Source organism: Vespula vulgaris, chromosome 16 (assembly GCF_905475345.1).
Source record: "Vespula vulgaris chromosome 16, iyVesVulg1.1, whole genome shotgun sequence".
Taxonomy (NCBI): Eukaryota; Metazoa; Arthropoda; class Insecta; order Hymenoptera; family Vespidae; genus Vespula; species Vespula vulgaris.
Genome location: NC_066601.1, coordinates 4,818,937 through 4,841,849, shown reverse-complemented (window position 1 = coordinate 4,841,849; position 22,913 = coordinate 4,818,937). Strand labels below are relative to the sequence as shown.

General features: G+C 44.1%; 1 protein-coding gene across 4 annotated transcripts in view; it reads left to right on the top strand.

Annotated features, from left to right (window-relative positions):
• LOC127069727 (glutamate receptor 1) overlaps positions 1–22,913 on the top strand; it is a 131,949-nt gene that overhangs the window by 69,477 nt on the left and 39,559 nt on the right. For all 4 annotated transcript variants that reach the window (XM_051007105.1, XM_051007103.1, XM_051007104.1 and 1 more), the window contains exon 2: positions 7,465–7,617. In XM_051007105.1, coding sequence (XP_050863062.1) covers positions 7,518–7,617 — 100 coding nt within the window. In that variant the 5' untranslated portion in view covers positions 7,465–7,517. The remainder of the gene's footprint in view (positions 1–7,464; positions 7,618–22,913) is intronic.

Sequence of the window (22,913 nt, the reverse complement as noted above, 5' to 3'; positions counted from 1 at the left end):
TGCCAGCAGCATGGGCCACTATCCGTTATTACGAAATACTTTACGTATCTCCTCGACGTTTTTATTACCGAGCCGCAAAACCGACGAGGCCATAGGGTGTACGAGCGAAAGCTCCCTGCACTATCGTAGCAATGGCATACGGAGACGCGACTGGTCCTGTCGATCGCAAGAGAAACGGGCTGTGTGCGCGTTTGTGTTTGCAGTTCGATTCGAGAGTATCCATTTGCCCTTTCTATCGACCAAAAATCTTTTTTTTTCGCATACTCTTGTAAAACTCTTTCTCTTTTTTCCTTGATTATTGAGGTTTTTCATCTCGTTAAATGAAATCAAACTTTTCAGAATTTCTCCCTTTATATATCAACTTTGAGCGAACCGAAACATGCTAAATAATCGCAATTGCCTATACGTAGGTACATACATATGTAGGTGTATATATATATGTGTGTGTATATATATTGCAAGCCGAACTGCAAATATTGACCTAAGCGTAGTTACTCGCAATAGCTAACCTATCTACGAAGGTTCGCAGGAGCATGGAGTTGGGAAAAAGGGTTGGACAAGAGACGCGAGCAAAGCGGGAGAAAGATTGGTCGAAGGCGTGTACAATATTAATAATCGTACGATGTTGTAACGTTTGCCGGTATATCGAAGTTGTGTGCACGTACGTATGCGTGTGAGGATGATGGGGGAAGTCTCCGGTTTTACATAAAGCAAGCTGATTGAACGATCCGCGATAGTTTCAAAAGGGCGTAGAATTTTTGAGAGCAAAGAGTGCTCGAATGTTGGTGGGAGAACGGTACTGTTGGTCAAAAAAAGAAGAGGCAGAGAGAGAGAGAAAGAGGGAGCGAGGGAGGGAGGATGGGAAATAAAAGGAGAGAAGAGGGAAATATTATGACTCGAAGCAGCAGGGGACTGTAATGGATCGTTGCGAACTGCGCACGAGCGTCCAGTCGGCATTTCCACTTTATAAATCACCACCTGTACTTACGCCCTGAAAAATCGGCTCCAAGGGGGTAAAATGGTCCTGAAGGGACGGAGATTTCGAGGGGGTTGGGTGTTTGTTCGAGAGAGCAGACTGAAATCTTCTTTCCTTTCCTCTTTCTTTGCTTCTTTCTTTTCTCGCCAAGTCATTTTTGTTTATCGATCGGAGTAAAAACATGAATAGACAAGCACTTAGTAATGATACTTTAGTACTTTTCGAAAATGTATTAAACGAATTTGTTGGATTTTCTACTAGGTCCGTTCTCTCTTCTTTTCTCTACGAGTACGAGTTCCTTTTAGATTTATGTACGGTAGGATAATTGTGAAAAGTCTAACCAAATCTTTTTTTACGCGCGCGTACTCGCGAAATATGTACGATACGTAGACGCACAAATACCTTGTACAAAGATACTCGTAGACGTTTCGAGAGTACGCGTACATCAGAAGGAAAGAGATCTTTCGCCGAGTGGAAACATCGGCCATTATTCGAAGGAGCTTTTAAGGCGAGCTCTACCTTACATGATTAAGAAGTCCGGTCTCTCTTTGGGTGGCTCTTACTTAACTCAAAGTTTCCTCGCAGACTTAAAGCGTTTAATCTTCCTTCGAGCGCGAAGCTCTCGTATGCGAGCTCGCACCGACTCTATGGACGTTGATGCATGATGCATTCGCGATCGTTGCTTCGTTTGAATGTCGTTGCTTTCTTTCTCGTACTCTCGAATTCGTGAGAGCGAGCGCTCGAAGCAAAGTGCGGCGACACACGTACACGGACTCTCAAAAACTTTGCTATTTCCTCCGGTTCTTAGAAAGCTACGTTATTATTTATTCTTTATTCCGAGTTTTCGTACCGATGCGAGCTTATTTAAACATAAATGTAATATATCGATATACGGGGCGACAAATAGTAGAATACAGCTTAAAGAGCGGTATATAAACGTTGACGATGACAATTTCCGAAGTAATCAGTAGCACGAGGACATCGATATTATTACCTGACACCGAATTGGTAATGAAATAATCAACGAAATTAGAATGCGCCGCGGTCCCGCCGTAATTAGGGAGGAACCGCAACGCGATTCAAACGCGATCTCCGAGTTGACGAGGAAGTCCTTTGGTATTTCGCTCACGCATCGCAGTCTATTAGTTAATTATCCCACGCGACATAGCTTATCTTGATAGAACGAGTCGCGGTTGAGCTTTACTAGCGCTACAATCTGCTCTTTCGATAGGATAACAACAGCGGGAGATGGAGATAGAGATGGATAGATAGATGAAAAGAGAGAGAGAGAGAGAGAGAGAGAGAGAGAGAGAATTGCGCATGTTCGCTTCGCCAGCAGAATTCGACAAATGCGCTTCGTCCACAAACAATGGTCGAAACAACAAATTCGACTCCATGCGTGCGTGCACGCAAGAGAAACATCGTCGCAGGAATACCAGAGCTGATTAGTGTACGTAAAGCCTCTATGAGAATGCCGATAGTTGTGGTATGCCTTTGTGTACTCGGTTTACCTGGATTTTATAGCCGAATTATCAATAATCTCTTCGTAATGATAACTAACCGTGGATTCCGCAGTAGCAATTAGAACAGCACTGATGAAATTTGTTCGCGCTTTGCTATTAGAATGTATACTTGCTATTCCCTTTGGAGATTCAACTTGATCCGGTACGTTCCGGATGCTTGAAAATATCTATCCTCTGATATAAAATCTAAGATTATAACGATCGTCGACGTCTAAAGAAAAATTCGGAGAATGCTCGATCTTCGAAGGATCATCTTTCGCGAGTCCCGATGAAAAAAGCCTTCTTCCATCGATTAGCTTTCTTCTCTCGTTAGCTCTCGAACTAGTAAACTCAACGTCCTTCGCGATATTCGTCTTCGGCTCGTGTCCGTTCGAAAGAAATCCAGACAGGAGGAACGATGGATGCTGGCGCGTTTTTTCTTCGCATAGTCGAAGGAGAAAAAGAGGAGAATAACCGGTAAGGTGGTAGAAAAGGAATTGCGGTAATGGTGTCAGCACCTTTCTCTCTCTCTCTCTCTCTCTCTCTCTCTCGACTCTTTTATCGTCCTTTCGGGAAACTCTTGCAAAATTACCGAAGCGCTTCGTTCGTTTGTTCGTACAACGAGCCGATCGCCTTTAGCAAGGATCGTCAGGGCATTAAGATAAAGTGAATTCAATATCTGCGCGCGGCTAAGAACTTAATTTAAATCCCCTGGAATATTTTATGGGATACAATATCGATTTACTTTGTAGTACGGATCTCGATCGACGTCCGCGAGGAGGACGACTTTTGTCTCGTTTTGATTTTGCCGACGCGAGATTCTCTCTTCGAAGTAAATTCGATGCGAACTGTTCTTTCTAATCTCCTTTCCCTTAAGACGCACGTTTTTCTCTTCTTTTCCGTCGTTCGTTCGATCGTTCGCAAAACGATCTTCGTAGGAAACGATCGCAGAGATCCAGTGACGAGGAACCGCGCCAGTTTCTTAGACCGAGTAATACCGCTAATATCGCAACAAGTTAATCTCGCGAGCGTGATCAGGGGGCTTTGGTTTAAGTGGAACGTGAACTCGTGCCGTTACCCTTGCGAACACACGCGATACAGATTTTAAACGTACGCTCGATAAGGTTGAGGGATATCGCAAAGATCGGCAGATCGTTAGGAAAACGCGCTATTATCCTTCCCAAATAATTGTTGGCTGAGCGCGAGGCATTCGGGAGGACACGGGTACAACACCCTGTATCCGCTGTAGGACGTCGGGAAGAGGTGGAAAAGGGGCGCGAGAGAGGAGAAAGGGAGCTCGACGCACCGTAAATATAGATAGTCCATAGTACCAGAGGCGGTGCTACCCCCCGATAAGGGTTGTATAAGAGAGCGTAGATAACGAGCGACTCCGAGTAATTGAGGCTGAAGCCGAATTAGTTAGAAACAGCAAACGTATTAGTTCGAAACGGGAATCGGCTCCTTCGTCGAGCGACTACGCGATAATATCGACGAAATACGAGAATATCCATATGAGTCGAGAGAAGCTCCGAGGAATTTCCCCACTTTTATTAAGATCGCACGGTATTACGTTAGATTTTCGACGTCGCGTTAACTATATTCGCTGTCGGTTATTTTCGTAGGGAAGACAAATGAAGTACCTATAGTAATGAGAATTAAGGATTCGTTCCCACGGAAAGTTTGCATTCGAAGCCACTCGCTCGTTTACATTGTTCCCGATATTCAATTACAAGGCTTCCAACCGTAATCGCGTGAAGGAAGTTAAAGAAACTTTTAATGGTTTGCGATGGCGCGCGGTGCTCCGTCAAAGCTCAGTTACGATCGGCAATTGAATTTCCCTGCGGCGCGGTCGCTCGTCCATGGACCATCCAGGCCCCCCTCCCACCCATATCTCTTTCTATACGTGCATACATGCGTGTGTGCGCGCGTATAGGTATTGTTTCCAATCAATGCTTGGACAAAAATACCGACTCTCGATCGGTTTCCAAAATATGTTCCGAGAGCTATTCGACAGGCCTCGTGTAATCGATTAGTTAATGCTCCCGTGAACCGCGGAGAAACAAAGGCTCGAGAGATCAATCGACAAACACGTAAATACGAATTCAAAAAACCCCGAAATCGAGTCAGATCTTTATTTATTTATTCGTAAATCCATCGGCTCGCAGCTTGGAACGCTTGCGCTTTGCTTTGCACGGTCGAAACCGTGATCTCTGTCAAAAGTCGCGTATTTGCTGAAGGAACCTCTCCTGGTCTAGTTCTGTCTCGTTATAAAATTAATCATTACGATTCAATGAGTATCGGCGAACGAAAGTTTCCAAGGAAATCGAGAGAGTGCCGATCGATCGAACGACAGTGAAAACGTCGAACGGAGAGAAACAATGTACATATCTGTATAAGTACTTACCTACCTGTGTTTATTTCAGCCCGCGTTGACAGGTGTGGCGCCGCCGCGCGGCTATTGATTGGTGCCCAGTCTCCCCACCATGGCTTCACACTCACATCGATTCCCCTTTCGTATTTCCCTTCTGTACTCTGCTTCGCCGCAATCCTCTACATTCTCCGTGCCCTTCGCCCTCTTTCCCTCCCTCTCTCCTTCTCTACCTCTCTTTGCTCCATCATCTTCTTTCAACCTTTTCTCCGTCTTCTTTCCGACCTTTCCTTCGATCGCCATTTCCTCCCTTTTCGTTCTCTCTCTCTCTCTCTCTCTCTGTTTTTCCCTGCTACAGCGAAAGAAGGTTGCTTCTTCTTTCTATTATCTTTTTGTCTTCCTTGCCTCGTCTCGTTTTCCTTTCTTGTTTTCCTTTCTTGCTTCACGCACGATTGTCTACCACCCCCGGTCTGAACTTTAAGAGGTTTAGGTAAAATAAATGACGTTTCGAATGACATAGCTTTTAGAAAAAATAATGCTATTGTTTGATAATAATTAAGTATCCAGAATCGCTAGATACTAGTTTCGAAACTCGATCGATCATTGCTACTCGCAACTCGGCGGTTACTTGCCGAGGTCCTAGCCGATTTTATTTCGAATTTAATTTTATCGAAGCTCGCGTTGTCAGATCAAAATATTACCTCGTCGTTGCTTGCTAAAAATCGGAGAGAAAGAGAGAAAATTTGAACCATCAACGCGAATTTTTTTCTCCCTCGCCATTACAATTCAGTTTCACGATCATGCTTTTTGTCGATCTCTGAATATTCCAAGGTGAAAGCGAGCGCTCGTTCAAACGCATCGTTCGTAAAACAATTTTAATTTCAGTCGAAGATATTCACGAACGACGACCATCGCTTTCCCAACCGGTTCGTTCACTCTCTCTCTTTTACTTTTGTTTCGACGTATCGCGCTTAGCAAGCGTTTAGATCGAAAGGATCGAGAGAACATTAGAGATCGCTCGGATTCCATCTCGTTATTCGAGGAATTTTAATAGAGCACGTTTGATTGTGCCGTTGGCGTATAGAACGCTCGAGGGTGGTGTAAATTGCATGATCAATTGAGACAGACGAACAGACAGAGGAAGCGCGCGCGCGATAGAGAGAGTTCTTTAATCGTGAATTTATCTTTGGTAAAAGTCTATCGAAATACATTATTCCTAAAACTCGAAAGTTGATCCCCATTATGCAGAGAGAAAAAACTTTTCTACGGTTGATTGTGAAAGTTTCGAATAGTTTAAGAGTCGACCGCGATTTTAGATTTTTCGATAAAGTTGGTTTTATTTATCGTATATTCGGTGAATCAAGATAGATCGTTTGTAACTGATAACCTATCGATCGGTTCTAATACTCGAGCGCGTAGCCATTGTTTCTAGGACTCGTAGACTGTAATTTAGATACAGATTATATCGCAGAACATAGGCTATACTCCTTGCGAACGAGGTCTAAAAACAGTCGCCGTTGCATCGTCGTTCGATATGTTTATTACGGCTCAGACTCGTTTCTCAATTTTACCGTTTTCGATTACTCGACAAGATTTTCGTCTTATTCTCAAGATAATTCGGAACGATGGTACGGTCTGGAAAAGCATCTGTGGCTTTTGAATCTAATTTCAAGTTGGTTTTCGTTTTTCGCCTTCGAATTCGCTTTATCGTTCAGGAACGAAAATAGTTAAAATTCTTTATTAGACCTGCGTACCTGCTTCGTTCGCACAGACTTTGGTCGTTGAAATAAAATTGAAGGAAAATTGAGACGGAGAGGAGAAAAAGGAAGCTATAGTAGTCGAGAGAATAGGGCAATAATATCGCGTAACGTTTGAAAATGTATATTTTCGTCGACAGCGCGGAAATTTCTCTTCGTTGGCTTTAACGGGTAAGGTTTTTCCAAGAAAAACAAATAGAGGAAGAAAGAGGTTAAAGATCTTCGCCGGAGAACTGGATTCGACGTTTGCAACTTTGAAAGTCGTTGCGAAAATAATAATTTCGATTCCATCGCAACTTTCGTTACGAGGATTCGGCCTATCCAAAAATCAGCGACTGTTACGCGATCGTTGTTCGGCGACTCTATGTGAATGATATAAAATGACGAATACACGTCGGTGCGTGGATCGAAGAAATTAAAGCAAAGTTAGGTGGGTGCGTACGTTGGACGAACGTAGAATAAAACCATCTTGGAGGCTTATCTCACACGATTGCTATTAGGAAGCTAGATATCGGTACGCATTAGTACCTAACTATTAACGTCGAATGGCTCGATCGTAATTACAGCAGGGTCGTGCGGTGATCGAGCAGACGTCGGATCGCGTAGTTACATCGTATGTGGGCTATCGGTAAACGGAGCGATATAACTAGACATCCGATACACACCAAACGCTGACCCGAATCATCATACTCGATTGATTTCACGATTCGACGTCTGTTATCCGATGTGACGGCACGCGATGCGTCGTCTTAATCGCGCTCTTTCGTTATTTCGTTACGTGTTAGCGGTGTTCGACCATCCACGTATCAAAGCGGAACATTTTTTCTATTTATTAAGCTTGTATCGTAATCTTGTTCGCAGGTGCGATTTTCGAGCAGGGTACGGACGAGATCCAGTCCGCCTTCAGGTTCGCCATGTTCAACCACAACAAGAACACGACCATTCGAAAGTTCGAGCTGCAAGCCTTCGTTGACGTGATTAACACAGCGGACGCCTATAAACTTTCCCGTTTGAGTGAGTAAAAAGAATTTCAAGCGATCCTCGCGAAACGGAGCTTTTTGTACGAGGTAAAAATGGCATCGTACACCTGCGAAAAGTCTGATCCACCATGTCATTCCGAGATACCGACGGCATTCAAAATACTCGAGGTATCAACGACGAATTGCATCCGCAACGTTTACGACGATCGCTCGTCGGTGGTAATCTCTCTCTTTTTTATTTTTTTTTATTTTTTTTTTATCGAAAAAAGAACGAAACACGGTCTTCGTCTTTGTTCGGCACGAGCGCGGTCTATACAAGGAAGACTCATTTTTGCGTCTCATCGCGCACCGTGAAAATCGATTTCAGAGCGTTTTGTTCCCGATATCAGGTAGGAAGAACCCGAGGGAATGTCAGAAATGCGCCAATGGCCGAGTTATCAACAATAGCCGAGACGCGACGGTACGTGCCGGAAAGCGGGCTTCAACGCACGAGCTATTGAGTCCTCCACGAATCTGTCCATTGCGAAATAAGCAATGTTTCCTTCTCTAACGGAGATTCGTATCTTTCGCGACTGGCGCTATTTCTTTTCTCACCTACAAGTAGATATATGGGACGTGTACGAAAGTGCGTGGAGACGGACGGAGGATGGTTCGAAAATTGTCGAAATCGATAATAAATGACTCGTCAGGGCTTCGATTCGTTTCGTTATAGTGCCAAACGCGATATCGGTCGATACGAACGTTTATTTTATTCCGCTAAATAATGCCCGAATAATAAACTTCGTCTCCGTCCGAACCATTTATATTACTTGCAATAAAATATTGATTACGGTGGTACCCCTTCGTCGGTATCGATCGTATCAGCGCTTTAACATTTACATCGTTGCTCGCGAAGAAACGTCGACGAGTACTCACTCGTTCGATAACCATTGAACGAGATAAAAGCGTCGTTACGACATCCTTCTTTTCGTAGTTGTTAATCGAAAGAATGATCTTTCGAGAGAACGTAGCATTAACGAAAGAAAGATCGGCGGAGGCTCGTTGGATCAAGACGGAAGGTAAATGGAACGCGATCGAATACGAGGAGAGCGCATCTTTATCCGTTCGATCTTCGAGCCCTTCGACTCCATCGCTTTTGCGTATTCTCTCGAGATATTCCTTCCATATAACGAGGTCGTCGCGAGATTGCCTCGCTCGTTCTTTCGCCAAAGCTGATAACGCTCGCGATCGCGCACCTGTCCCTTCTCTTTCGCGTCTTTTATGAATAGGCGCGAAACGTCGATAACGATTTCAACGACGCCACCCAACGCTTGGATATCTTTGATCTTCGACCGGTGCTTTCTTTGTCTCGTCGACGTACATTCGGGTTTGAAAACATTTCCGGCGAGTTTCAAAGGTTTCTCGTTTCGTACGCATATCGCGAATTCGCTATGATAATCGTACCGTTCGAACTCGAGCGACGCGTATTCGTAACATTTCGTTTCTCGTTATTACACAGTAATCGTAATCAATAATCGTCTCGATCTCAAACATCTTGTCGTTAGTCAGTGTTATCGATCGTGTCGAAATCGATTATATATCATCGAGGGTATTATTATAACGCGGTTTGCTATCAGATAGGACGATAACATCGATCGACGAGGGGCGTATTTGTAACGTTGGGCGGATCCGTAAGCGACATCCGTGAGTATTTGGGCCAAGTCCAACGGATATGGAGATCGTGGCGCGTTACGGTACTTAGCAAAGCTGCGCTAATTGTATTAATGCTAGCTGTTCCCCCCTTACAACCCTCAAAGCCAGAGGCCACTACTGTTATAATCCCATAGCTGGTCGCGTTTACTACCTGCTAAATCTATTGTCGAAACGCGCGCTGCTTAAATTGCTTTCACCGGATGCTCGAGCTAAACGACGACTGCGCTTCTCGTTGGCAACTCCGTTAGCTTTTCCCTCGCTCTCGCGCTCGACCTTATTCGTATTTCTTCGTTTCTCGAGACGATATCGTAGCCCGTTCTTCCCAAGGAAAATTCTCCTGGATTCTCACCGACGTTCGAGTACCATTCGTTAACGCTCTTAAACGTTTATATTATTTATATCTCTTTGTTATCTGTCTTTATCTTTTGTTTAACGTCGTTCTTTCGCATAAAAAGTGCAGAAGAAAGTAGGAAAGAGAGAGAATGAGATAGTAGGAACGAGAGAGAGGAAAAAAGATAAAAAGCCAGGAGGATATACCTATAGAGAAAGATGAAGAGAGAGAGAGAGAGAGAGAGAGAGGAGGCGGCGAGAAGGGGGAGGCACGAGAATATTGTGGTGGAAGGAAGAAAAGAGAAAAGAGAACGAAAGAGCCGAGTTAGAAAAAGGATGGTGGAAGGACGAAGGACGAGGACGATGACTGGTGCTGCGAAAAGCGACGACTATGTAGAGGGTAGCGTGGAAAGGGTATTCGGGGGAGAAAAAAGCTGGAAATACCCTCGGGAGCCCTCGGCAGATTTATGCCGGCCCTGGTTGGCTGGATGGCGTGCTGGCAACCTGGCACCTCATATACATTCCTTTTCTCTCTCTCTCTCTCTCTCTCTCTCTCTCTCTCTTTCCCTCTTCCTCTCTCTTTCGCAGTTTCCAGACGTCGAGATTTCTGGTACTGGCCAGAGAAAGTTACCACGTAGCCAGAGGATCCCCTACAGGATATTATACGATATGCACCGAAAGTTGATAGATGACTATTACGTTCCGTTAAGACGAGCGTACCACTTTTCGTGGATATCGCGTCTTTGGTGTGATTTTTCAGCGAGAGAAAAAAACTACTTCTTTCCAAAGAGCCAAACCAGAGTATTATAGAATGTTCTAATATATCTCGCGCTCGAGAATAGACTCGATGATGGAGGAAGGAAACGAAAAAGGATAAAAGAAAAAAAGACAAGGGTAGTACGCGCGTCGGACGTTGCTCGTCGTTGCGTACATTTTTAAAGGAAAAATCTGCGGATGTTCGCGCTTCTGGACGGAAAAACGAGAGCCGAGTCGTTACGCTTTCGATTTAAAACTTTCGAATTAGATTGCGAGTCGTCGTGGTTCTTTTCTTTCTTCGTGCCATTTAAAAGTTCACAAGCTACCTCGCTCTCTCTCTCTCTCTCTCTCTCTCTCTCTCTCTCTCTCTCTCTCTCTCTTTGCTTTCGAGAAAACACGAGGGAAAAAGAGAAAAAGAGCGGGAGAGATTTCAGGCTCAAGCGTCAGAACGAAAAGATAATTAGATTCGATTGGTTTTCCTCCCGATTTATTGTTAATCGTAATATCGTTCGAGAAACTCTCTCTCTCTCTCTCTCTCTCTCTCGCTCGCTCGCTCGCTCGCTCGCTCGCTCGGGTACTCGCCCCTTTTCCTTTTTCGCTACGAATATCTTACCGTGCAGTCGCGATGAAACGTGGACGCGAATAAATAGATAGATGGTATCGATTTTCCAAGAATGCCAATATTCCTTCGATTGCGATATAACGGGGGTATGGCGGGAGAGGATTAGACGTTGGATGAAACACGAGAATAGGTATTTTACGTTCCGTAGACACGTAGATACCATTGAGATGTTAAAGATCGATCGTTGTATTTCTGATACTTTATAACTATAACTATATACCATGTGCATCTATACACGCGTCGAACACACAATTTTCCGCGACGCGATATACTCGTTTACTTAAGCACCGCGCGTTACCCTCGTATTTCCTATTCCTTTTTTCTCCTCCCACTTTCCCACGCATATTCGACATCTCCCGTGGGAGTTCCGAGGTGGTTGAAGGCAGATATTACCCGAAAGGGATTTGGATAAGCTATGGATAGGCCGTAAAATCGGCGAGCGATCGTCGCGTAAATCGTTCGAGAAAAGAGAGAGTAGATCATAGACTCGTTGCGGTACTAGAACCAATCGGTACTTAAATATACATTTATCTCTCTTTCTCTTTAAAGTACGCTCAAAGGAACGAACTCATCCATCGCAGAAATTCGAAGTTGTACCTTGCCTTCGATCGATACGAGGTCGAGCTGCGAGTCGAACATCGACTGCGACGAGCTTTCGACTCTCAAAGTTCGACGATCGACTCTCGATATCAGCCTTCTTTCTTCGTTCGATTTTAGACCATAATCGGCAGCATCGACGAATCCGACGTTTCTCTATTTCTTTTTTGCTCCCTCTCGGTCTCTCACGCTTTTCTAGCGAGGTCAATTTTTTATCGCTCGCAAACTTTCTTAATTTGTACCAAGTCTGACGGACTAATTAATATTGATGATTGAAGAGTGCTCACCTCGTTCGGTGATCAATTTTCATCGGCATTAATAAACGGAGCTTTTCGCGGGAAAAGAAGAGTTGGTCATGCCGAAGCTTTCGTCTCGGGGGAACGTCGACGAGGCTTGGAAAAGGTACCCGCGCGAAGTTGAAGCTTGCTCGTTTTAAAAAGCGAGAATACCATCGCTTCTGTAAAGCCGTCGGTAGGGGCGTGCCTCTCGCTTTTAAAACCGTTAATTACGTTAAGTGAGTCCAATCGTTTCGTTCGGTTCACGAAGAAAGTAGAGCTAGCGCAAAGTCGAGCTAAACCGATAATATCGTATTAACAAAGTATACCTTTGGTACCGTTGCCTCCGATCTAGAACGAGCATTAATCCGCGATGACGTTTTAAAAGGCTTAAAAAAAGGTTTCTGCTCGAGAATAAAGCTCGCGATTGCTTGCAACGATACTTATTGCTCGTAAAAAAAGGAAGAAGGATGCGTATAAATATATATGTGAACGTATATAGGTGCGTTATATGATACATTTATATAGCTATATATTTATACATTATATTAATCCAAAGGTTTAGAGGATATTAATCTCCATTGAAGACTCGATATTAATCCGTACACGACGAAGCAGACAGGTTATTAAGAATATCGTGTAGGAAGGATATTATCTTCTGTCCGAACTTCCACCCAGTTACTAAAGTCCGCGGAAAGTTTACCTTTGCTCTTTCGAAAGGCATCGAGCTGGGCTTCCAAGAATAAAGGCTCCATCTTCCGTAACTAATCACCGACGATTCGCCATCTTCCTACGTCCCGTTTGACGGCTAATTTATGACCGTAACGCGGTTTGAAAGTTAACGAGAGCACGTTTGTTAAACTTGTTAAAATCAATCCCTTCCTCCCGACTCCTTTCATATTTTCTCGATTTCTCCGAACGAGATGGTGGCGATATATCGCTTGGAAGGAAGACCTCTTCGTCCGTTCTGCGCTCACATCACGTTTTTCGGAGTTGCGAGAACCTTGTCGCGTTTGTTGGAATTAAAAATAACGCGATATTCGATAGCAATTACCGTTCGATTACGTTCGCAAAATCCAGAATCAAAAGGCAACGTTTCGTTAGTATCCGAGTATCCTTCTCCTTCGCGAGATATATGCGGTCGCGCGACGATCTTACGTTCAGCGCGCGTCAGCGTTTAGAACGTAGTCTAAAGTAAGCCAGACCGATGCATTCGACGCACGATTCTTACTTTCGAATAAGTTAGAATTTGTTTTTGTTATCAAGACCGACGATAGTTTCAACGATTCGTTTACAACGATCCATTACGTGTCCTCGTCGTCCCTCCCTTTTTCTACTCCTTCCTTCTTCCTACGTTTCGCGTAGCTCTCGACGTTTCTCTTTTGCCTTCCACTTGGCGGCTTCGGACGGCTTTTTACGGTCGGTCGTTAGGAGTCGGACCGCAAATGTCTCCGCATGAATTCTAATGTCCGACCAGCCCCCCGTCCCTTCGAGGAGCCGGTCCTTTCTTCGCCCTTCCCCGATCCTGAACGCCGCGCGTGCCTCGAGAATCCTGACTTTCTACTTTCGAGCCCACCCCCTCCTTCCCCTTTCCGACAGAAATTTACGCGAACAGCGAATTCCACGGAAGTCGAGCGCTTCCCAGGAAAGACCGTTTTAGTTCTGCATTTCCATAAGATTTTCTCGCGAACACAGGTTCGGGCTAATTTCTCGCGATAATTTACGTTCCCTATTATTCTTTTCCAACGTGGTTAACGGGGAAAGACCGGGACGAGCTACTGTCCATGGAATGTCCGGCATATTCGTAATTAGCACCAACGCGTTCCACTCGCAGACGACGGTTTTTCCTTCTCCCGGTTTCTCCTGCTTCGCAGCTCGACTTTTCGTCTTCGTCTTTGTCTCTCTCTCTCTCTCTCTCTCCCTCTCAAAGCGGGTGCAAGAAGACGCGCGCAAAACCGAGCCGAGTTTCTCTCGGTAAAGCGCAACGAGCTAGAAAATGGAGGCACAAATCGCGATCCCTTCGGAAAGACGTCGTTTCGAGTCGATCGCCGCCATCCTTCCGAGATCGGTAATTTACTTCGTTTCGTAACCGGCTACGGAGTACCCCAAATAAATCGGATATTTTTTGCTCGACTTCCAACGTCGCGTATGAATCCGAATTTATCGTAGCTTTCCTATCTCGGGATTCGAACGTTCGGATCGAAAATAAAGAAGAAAATGTGCGACAGCCACGGGACAGACAACTTCCTTGTCATCGTGCGAGCAATTTTTCAGTCGTGCGAAGAGCAAATCACGAGCGAACGAGCGAGAGCTCATTTTTTAACGAATCTGCAAACGACCGATCGATAAAAATGACAGAACTTTATCAGAGTCACGCTCCTCCTCCTTGCTTCCTGCCCAACTCGATAATCCGACTGGCCCGTCTCCTATCTCTCTCTCTCTCTCTCTCCTCTCGCTCAAATCGATTTATGTTGGAATTCTTATCGCGACGAACGGACAACTGTGCGCCGTGGGAAAAATTTTGGAAAAAGGGTAGTACGGCTTGTTAACGACGAGCGCCGCGCTTATTCCTCGCGTTCGCTCCCGACTATGCGCGACGTAAAATCGATGGAGCTCGTCCGCCGTTAATAATGCGATGTTCGATAAAAAAGATCAAGTGACGAGGATTTGAAAGCCGCTCGTACTTTCGATCTGTTCAACGATACCTCTTGCGTTCGAACGTTCGTTTGTGGTGATTTCGTTCGAGACCTTTACAAAGATTTGACAAGCAACCACGATTTTATCAAATCGTCTTTCCAAACTTTCGTCTGCTACCGATCGAGTTTCGAGAAATTTCGGCATACGCCGTAACAGATATCCTTATATATCACATTACGGGGATATAATAAAGTAGAGGATAGCGCTGGGACCTCCTCCAACCTTTATCCTTAACAAAAATACGTGCACCTCTCGCTATTTGTATCCGTTACCGTTGATTCTAAGACTCCCATTTCTCTCGACGCTTTTTATTCTCTTGTTTTGCGATAGATACTTTCTCTTTCCTTTCCTCTTCTTTTCCGGCAAACTCGAATGAAGACAAACGTGGTTCGAGTGGAAGAGAGAGTCAACGATGACGACAAGAACGATGCGATTCTTTGGGCTTTGCCGAACGTTCCGTATCTGCTACCAAAACGCGTTAGTACCCTCGCGGTGGTTAAGCGACGTTGCCTGGTATTATGGAAATGAAGAGGGAAGCAAGGCGGGAAAGGGAAAACCAAGTTGGCCGCATTTACCGCGGGGCACCAGCCTGGATGGAAAGTTTTCCGCGGAAATTTGGTCTTCCTGCGTCGAGTCGCGGATACGTTGAACTTTTCGTACTACTCGAAGACACGGTTGTCGCGTCCGGAGACGCGCTTTTCGCGATAAACTCTATCTATCTTCCTCCCTCCCTCGCCCACCGTACACGCGGTCCTACGAAATAAACTTTGGCGTCTGGTGGCAGAAGATTGAGTGGGAGGGAAGGAGAAGCGTATTTTATCGTTACAAGGAATTAGTACTATATACCGTGAATTCTACGTTTGGTGCTTATGCAACCACATACGTAGAACATAGATATACCTCTATCTACGCTATATGTATATTTCGGCTTTGGATTATCGTTTCGGTACAATTTCCACACTATTCGCATTCTCCGCGGGACATGGCGTAATTCACAAACCATCTACACTTCAGTAGGAACACGCTCTCTTTCGTTGAAATATCTGGAGCGGAAAGAGCTTTAGTGGATTTCGAGAATGAGGGAGAGAGAGAGAGAGAGAGTAAAGGGAAGGGTGAGTAGAGAAAGAGATAGATGCTTTCCCAGGAGAGAGAGAGAGAGAGAGAGAGAAAGCGATGACACAGCGTCGAAAGGATGGGAAAAGGCAAAGAGTTCTTCCCATAAAATATCGCGACGTTTCTTCTTCGAAGGAAGGGGCAAAAAAGGCGAGGCAATCGTGTCTTTCATTTTCTTTTGCCGGTTCGACGAAGATCGCGTTAACGATCTCGAGGGTGACTATGATGAAAAAAAAGAAAAAGAGACAAGTAATATCGTACGATCGATCGCAAGTTTTCAAATTCTCTTCGACCTTTCCCGAGGAGAGGAAAATTCGAGGTATCGACGAGAACGTCGTATTTCGCGTCTCTCGGCGGATTCTCCGGTCTTTTTCCACTTAAATTATAGTCGCTTTATTATTTATACTCTATAAAGCAAACATGAACGAATCGGTGCATCAGCAAGCGGCGGGATAGTTACGTACGTAGATATATAATATATCCGTGCTTCTCGATCGTGAAAACTTCGAAAATCGCTATCCTTTGTTCGTTCCGTCGAACGGATTTGTATCTTTGATGACTTTTTCTACAAATTTTATACCTTGTCCTTTCACCTTTCATCCATTTCTCTCGTTCGTTCCATCTCTGGCTTTGAGCCGATCGTTCGCCTGTTATCATAACGCACACGTAGGACCAGCCGATTATAACGTTGTACATTTCCTGATAATAATAATCCCTCTATTTGACATGGAAAATCCTGTTGGTTTCAAAATCGATGCTTTCATACGTTGTTCCGGCTCGTTCATTCGTAATCGCTTTACCAACACAAAAATCTCATGGACTATAGTACGTGCAGAGTAAGCAACGATAGGTCACAGCGAATGCTTTATTTATTCGATTAATTCGGTATGAGCTCCACGGAAAGGACAATCTATTATTCGAAATGATCTTTCCGAGTGATTATTTTTGGGTCGATCCGCGATACGCGTGAAAAAAAGGATCGTATAAATTCTTTATCAAGAACGACGGAATCGATGAATTTAAATCGAATCCTTCAACGTCGCATCTCGGAAGGATGGCTTTTGAAAAGGTTAACGAGGACGAAAGAAACGGTTCTAGTCGTTCGATCCATTCGTCTCCGAGGGCCGACGAAATCGTTGAAGCGCGTTCGCAGGACGGCTTGAAAATAATCGTTCGTTATCGGAGTCCGGGTCAGCGAGGACGTGGAAGGGCGCGGCCACTAATCACGGCGTGTGCTATAAGAATGGTCGAAGAATCGTGCTGGTGCGCGAAAGAGAAAGAGAGACAAAGAGAGAGAAGATCCTTTCCCCTCTATTTCACTCTTCGCTTTCTCTCCAGCAAAGTAAAAGAGGGAGCGTGGAATGGGCCTTCCAATAGGATTAACCCTCGTCCCGTTAATCCTTTTATTGGCGCGGCAAATCCTGCGACAGGTCACGTAAGAGGGTGTCTGCAGCGGAGTCGGATTCGCGAAGCCCGGTTATATCCTTTTCCGATGAGGAAAGCGAAAGAGAAGGAGATCGAACGGATACCGACCGGAAGCTAGTGCCACGCGATTTTCAAAGTACATCGAAATCGTTATTAGATTTCTTGAGCTTTAATGGTTCGTTAATGGTCTTGTAACGAAGGATTCAATCTATATTCTCTAGATAGGATTAATTATTAAAAACGAGCTCGAAGTCTAGCGAATGTAGCGGGAGTATTTGGAATAAATGGATTCTCTCTTTCTTTCTCTTCCTTCGCTACCCCTACGATACGTTCGGGGATAAATGGAAATGGAAAGGTATACTTCGTTTTTCTTTCTTTCTTGTTTTGTTTTTCTTCTTTTTTTTTTTTTAATTTCCTTCAACCTTCAATCTGTCAACGAGCATAGTAGCTCATTTAGAAAACGGAGCAGTATTCGCAATTTATTTCTATAATAATCGGAACGAACGTGCGAGCACGTAAAAAACGATTCAAGACTCTGATTATATCCTTTCGAAGGGACTCGTTTAATGCATTCGACCTCGATCCGAAGGTTGATCTTTTCTTTTTTTCTTCTTCAAGTCGATTCATATTTCTTTTCGCAAGCAAATGCGAGGTGCATACGCGCGCACACGTTCTTCACGGAGCGATGCGAGATTCACAATGAAACGCTTTTCCGCGATAAAATGTTAGGTAATACGTTCAGGAAGCACGAGGCAAGGAGATATTCTCTAAAAGGTACGAACCGTAGACGAAATTCGAGAGCGACTGTCGTTTACTTTAGCGCGCGCACGAGTACCCTGCAAAGCTTTACTACCGGCCGCTGATGCTTTATTGCGTTATTTCGCTTTTACTAGCCGAGCGACGCAAACTCGAATGTAACTACTGCCGTCTGTACGTACCTACTCATACGTATATATCTATACGCAAGATCGATGTTTACGAGATAGCTCTCGCGATCGACCGTTTACATTTCCTTCTTCCTCTTTTCTTCTATTCGGAACCTATTACATCCTTTGAAGAATCTTGATGAATATTAATATAACCGTAAACGCGACTGCGCTCCCTCCGAAATGCTTGGAGAGTATTGAACTTTTTCTTTTCGCTTTTCTTTTGCTCGCGATGTTATAAAACGAAAGAAAAAGAAAAATATAAGTACGAGCGTGGATGCCAGACGGATGGTTCGCGTGTATACGCGTCTAAAGGATATAAGAGGGTTCTGTGATCGTCGGAAGGATAGCATTAGTCCCTTTCGGGAAAGTGGCCACGTAGCGGAAGCGCAGCTTCAAAGACGTACGTGATAAATGGAGGAACGATCGGTGTGCGGACGACGATACGGGACGCGAGTAGACGGATATCGGAGGCCGCGTTACCGATATTCCTAACGATGGATCTACGTGCGTCGGATCGCCATCAAAAGAAGGGCATTCATCTCCATTTACATGAGAGTACACGTACGTCTTGTAAGTAGGATTTTCCTGTTGGCTTTACTCTTACGCTCTCTCTCTCTCTCTCTTTGTCCCCCTCCCTCTTTATAGGATCCTTTGCGATAGAAGGACGTGCTCGCTTTAGATCATCGGAACAGAGTTTGTCGTTGGACAAACAAGAAAATGCGAAGATGCCTGACCCACTTTCGGTCTTTGCAAAGCCTGACTTACGAATCGAATAGCGATCCTGAAATACGAACGTTATTCTTCTTTACTCTTTTTTTTTTTTTTTTTTTTTTTATTTCTTCGAGGTGTAATTACAGATTGATCGTTCCACTCGAATGTTTCATGATGCGGGTTAACGGACGGAATGGAAACGATTAAATTCTTATCGTAATCGTTTTGTAGTAGGAGATAAGTCATAGTATCCGAGCGAGACTAAAAAAGTGTTTACAAACGCTGCAACGAGAAAAAGAGAATCGATATAGGTATATACTTTGTATTTTCATTTCCGGGGAAATACGCGCGTTCGTTGGTTTTTCATTTCGAGGAGAGTAGCGTAGTCGTTTCAGGAAGTAGCCATTATTCTTTGAGAGCGATATGTGCGCCAAGCGACACGTAATAACGTCGAGGAATTTTCCGAGCATCGTCCGCGATCTTCCCGGCGGATTCTACGATCTCTTCCTCTCTCTCTCTCTTCTTTTCTCTTAAAGACCTTGGAAAGATCAAATTTTCTTTGCGCCTTCCCACATTCTCCTTCGTTTTATATTTTTCTTGCAAAAATTTGTGGAAAATAAAAGGACGAGGAATAAATTAAATTCAAACTCGTTTCTTCGCCGACGAGTACGAATTACGTAATGAATAACGGTATGAAAATGGTAGTTTTTCATTGATTTAAAATATCCGAGAACAAGAGTGTCTGCCTGCGAGTGACAAGATTACGGTGGTAAAAGAACGACGGATGGCCCATTGAAGAGGGCGTGCGTCCTTAAACGAACCGTCCCGATCCAGATCGAGCGTCTTCGCCTCCTTTCTCCAGTGGCTCCTTCGAATTTTCCGTCTCTCCCTTCTCCCTTGGACGATTTCTCTCGCCTCGACTAGACGTCGTCTTTTAAATAAAACATGTAAATAGAACTCGCCGAAGGCAACCGAGACACGCTTCGGTTTCGTACCGATCGATAGCCATTAAATATCAAAGATTTTAGCCTTTTGTATTATCCGATTGAAACGAGATCGACGATCTCGTCGACTTTTTCGTACGTTTCTTATCTTTATCTCATCGTTCGATTAACTTCGAAAGGCTGTTTATTTCTATAAAAGTAGGGGCGAAGAGACGAGGAGAACGATCGCGAATTTAACTGGAAAATTGCAAAATTTCGAGAGATCTTACGAATCATACGTACGTAAACGAAGGGTAGAGATTTCGAAGGGAATCGAGAAATTCTCGTCGAACGCTCGGAGAACGAACGGGAACGTTTTTCGTTGGCAGGTAGACGACAATAGTTCCCCTTTCTTTCGGAATTAATTGTACCGTGATATCGAGACGATACGGCGTGTAACCGTTTTCTCGAAACAAACGACTGAACCGCTTGTATTTGGAGTTCTTGAGATTCTATCGGGAGGGACGATAAAACCTTTTGGGTCTCTTTCGCTTTTCCATCGCTTAGGTCGATTCCTCTTTTTCTTTCCTTTGCGAACGACTCTTCCTTCGACTCGCAATTTTTCTCCCTTCTTACCGTTCCATCTCTTTCCTCTTTCCTCTTTTTCGACCTTTTCTCTTTTACTCCTCTTCTTTTCGTTTTCTCTCTTGACCTCCAAAAAAACTGGCGGTCGCCTTCCTGCAGCGTCGAAACACAATTGGTTCCGTGAGTTTGGCTCTGTGCGAACCCTCTTTTCAAGTTCAATTAAAACCCGTCGACTCGTATCGATTCCTGTGACCGACTTATCGAAACATAGAAATAAATCGATATCTCGATAATTTCGCTCAAAGATCCTACGACGATAACTAATAAAATTTTTTTTGCGAACGCTCGACCACGATGATTCGTCGTTAATTTTTGCAACTTTTTACAAATTTGCGCCGATCTTGCACGTAGACGCGAATAAAATCGTTTCCGATTTTTGGAAACGATTTTGGACGAGCACCGTTACGAGCAAACTCCGCAAAGCTTTTAGCCCTTTGTAACATACACGTGCAATATATATATATATATATATATATATATATATATATATATATATATATGACTTAATGACTTGGTAAAAGTCCGTGAGCAGAATAGAGACTAGAAATGAGATAATCTGTCGTTCGCAATGAACTTTGCCTATTGTGGGTTGCGCTGGAGAAGTTTCTCCCAGTCGTTGTCCTTAGTTTGAAAGGCACCACACAGAGCGTGGGAAAGAGAGAGAGAGAGAGAGAAAGTATGTGCGTGTGCATGTGAGAGGACCATGAAACGACGGCACCGATAATTCTGATAAGACCACTCCTGTATGCATCGCACGCCACCACCGATGCATATTATATACAGACATGGCGACTGTTAAAGGACAAATAGGAACATGCGTGATAGGACGAGTTTGCAAGTTAAATGGTCCATGAACGCTAGTTGGGATTAGTTGTTCTCTCCGGTTGTTAAATATAATATAGACCACGCGCATACATAGGTAGAGTCTTTTTGTTACGTGTTTGAGATTTAAAAATACATTCGATCAGTCGTTGAAATGATAGCGTTAAAAGGTATCGAAGATAGCGTCTTAAAAATAACTTCGGATATTAACAATTAGCTTAATCGCTCCTATTTATTGCCGAGTTTTACTTTTCTGTCTCCATCGACTCGATGGTTCCAAAGTAATAATTTATCGCATCGAGGTAAGCAATTTATCGAATCGTCGAGGTAAAAGATTATTCGAACGTTTTCTCATCGATTCGAAGCTTTTCTACGAGTTGCCATTACGCGATTATTAATAGCAACGATATCGATTTGAAACGGCGTAGTTTGACGAGAAAAGAGAACTCGGCGTTATTCGCGCTATAGTTTATTTCGGTTGGTGTCATCAATCGTAAGAGATATCTTGATCCGAGAGACAAGTGCTTTCGTAGGAATCGCCGCGTTCACTTCAGGGACTATCCTCGACCCAGTTGAAAATCCCCTAGGAGCTCTCAGTTTGGTTACATTACGGCGAGTGCTTCAAAGTTTCGGAGTAAAAAATAATTTCGTTGGCAATATTCTCGTGCCTTTACTTGAGAATTCTCCGGGCGATCCGACGAGTGCTTTCGTCGACGACTTTCTCCAAAGTAACGCGACGAGTCATTGAAACTTTTTTTTTTAACTAAAACATCAAAAGTTCCGCCTGTATAATCGATGAAACGAAACAATATAAACGATCGAGACTTTGCGAGAACTTTGACGTTAATCTTTTCTATCTTTTTTAAGGTCGTATTACCTTTTTTCTTTATAGATGCGAATGACGCACTTTGCTCGTTCCTTTGAAACAATTAGTCGGTCAGCTTTTATATGAGACCACTGCGAGTTTAAGAAGAAAATAACTCTCTCTCTCTCTCTCTCTCTCTCTCTTTCTCTCAAGAAGAATCTCTTGGAACAATTACGAGTGCAAATAGTACGAGACCGAAAATGAGAATATCTTGGGGCTTCCGGGATTGCCCGGAGGAATTTGAGTAAGCCGTGACGAAGGTTCGTAGAATTAATAATGACAAAAGAGGGAAGAGCGGACAGCTTTGACCAAGCTGGATCGCCTGTCTGGACTATATCTACACATACGATATATACCTAACACACAACCTACGCGTAGAACCTACGTGGGTACGTGGATGGGTGTATATGTATACGTCATGATGCCCCATTATGCTTATGAATATAAATGCACCCATGGGAATGCGCGCAATAAATGCCGGCCACTGCCCTTGCGGATCTCTGAATTCTGCTTTACCGCGCGTAATTCGGCTACACGTGCTACCGTCTCTATTTCTCTCTTTTTCTTTTCATCTTCCACTCCCAAAAATGTGGAAATGAAACGACCGGACGTACCGTTCCTCTTTCTCCTCGTTTTAGCGCGGCATCGTACAAGTCGCGTATCTGGGAGAAGGGAAAGATAAAAGGAAGGACTTGAAGAAGTAATTAAAACAAAGTAACTCGCACGTAATTTCGGATATATTGTGACGACAACGAGCGACAGTCTATGAGGCGCGTACCTCGTTATCTTTTTTGTAGAACGATCGATCATTTTCCGTAACGGACGTCGTCGTTACGTTTTCGCTCGTAAAAATAACGACGTATCCATCAAGGCGTTTCTCCCGGTCGCGAAATCGAACTTTTCCACATACGTTCTTATTAGCGCTCTC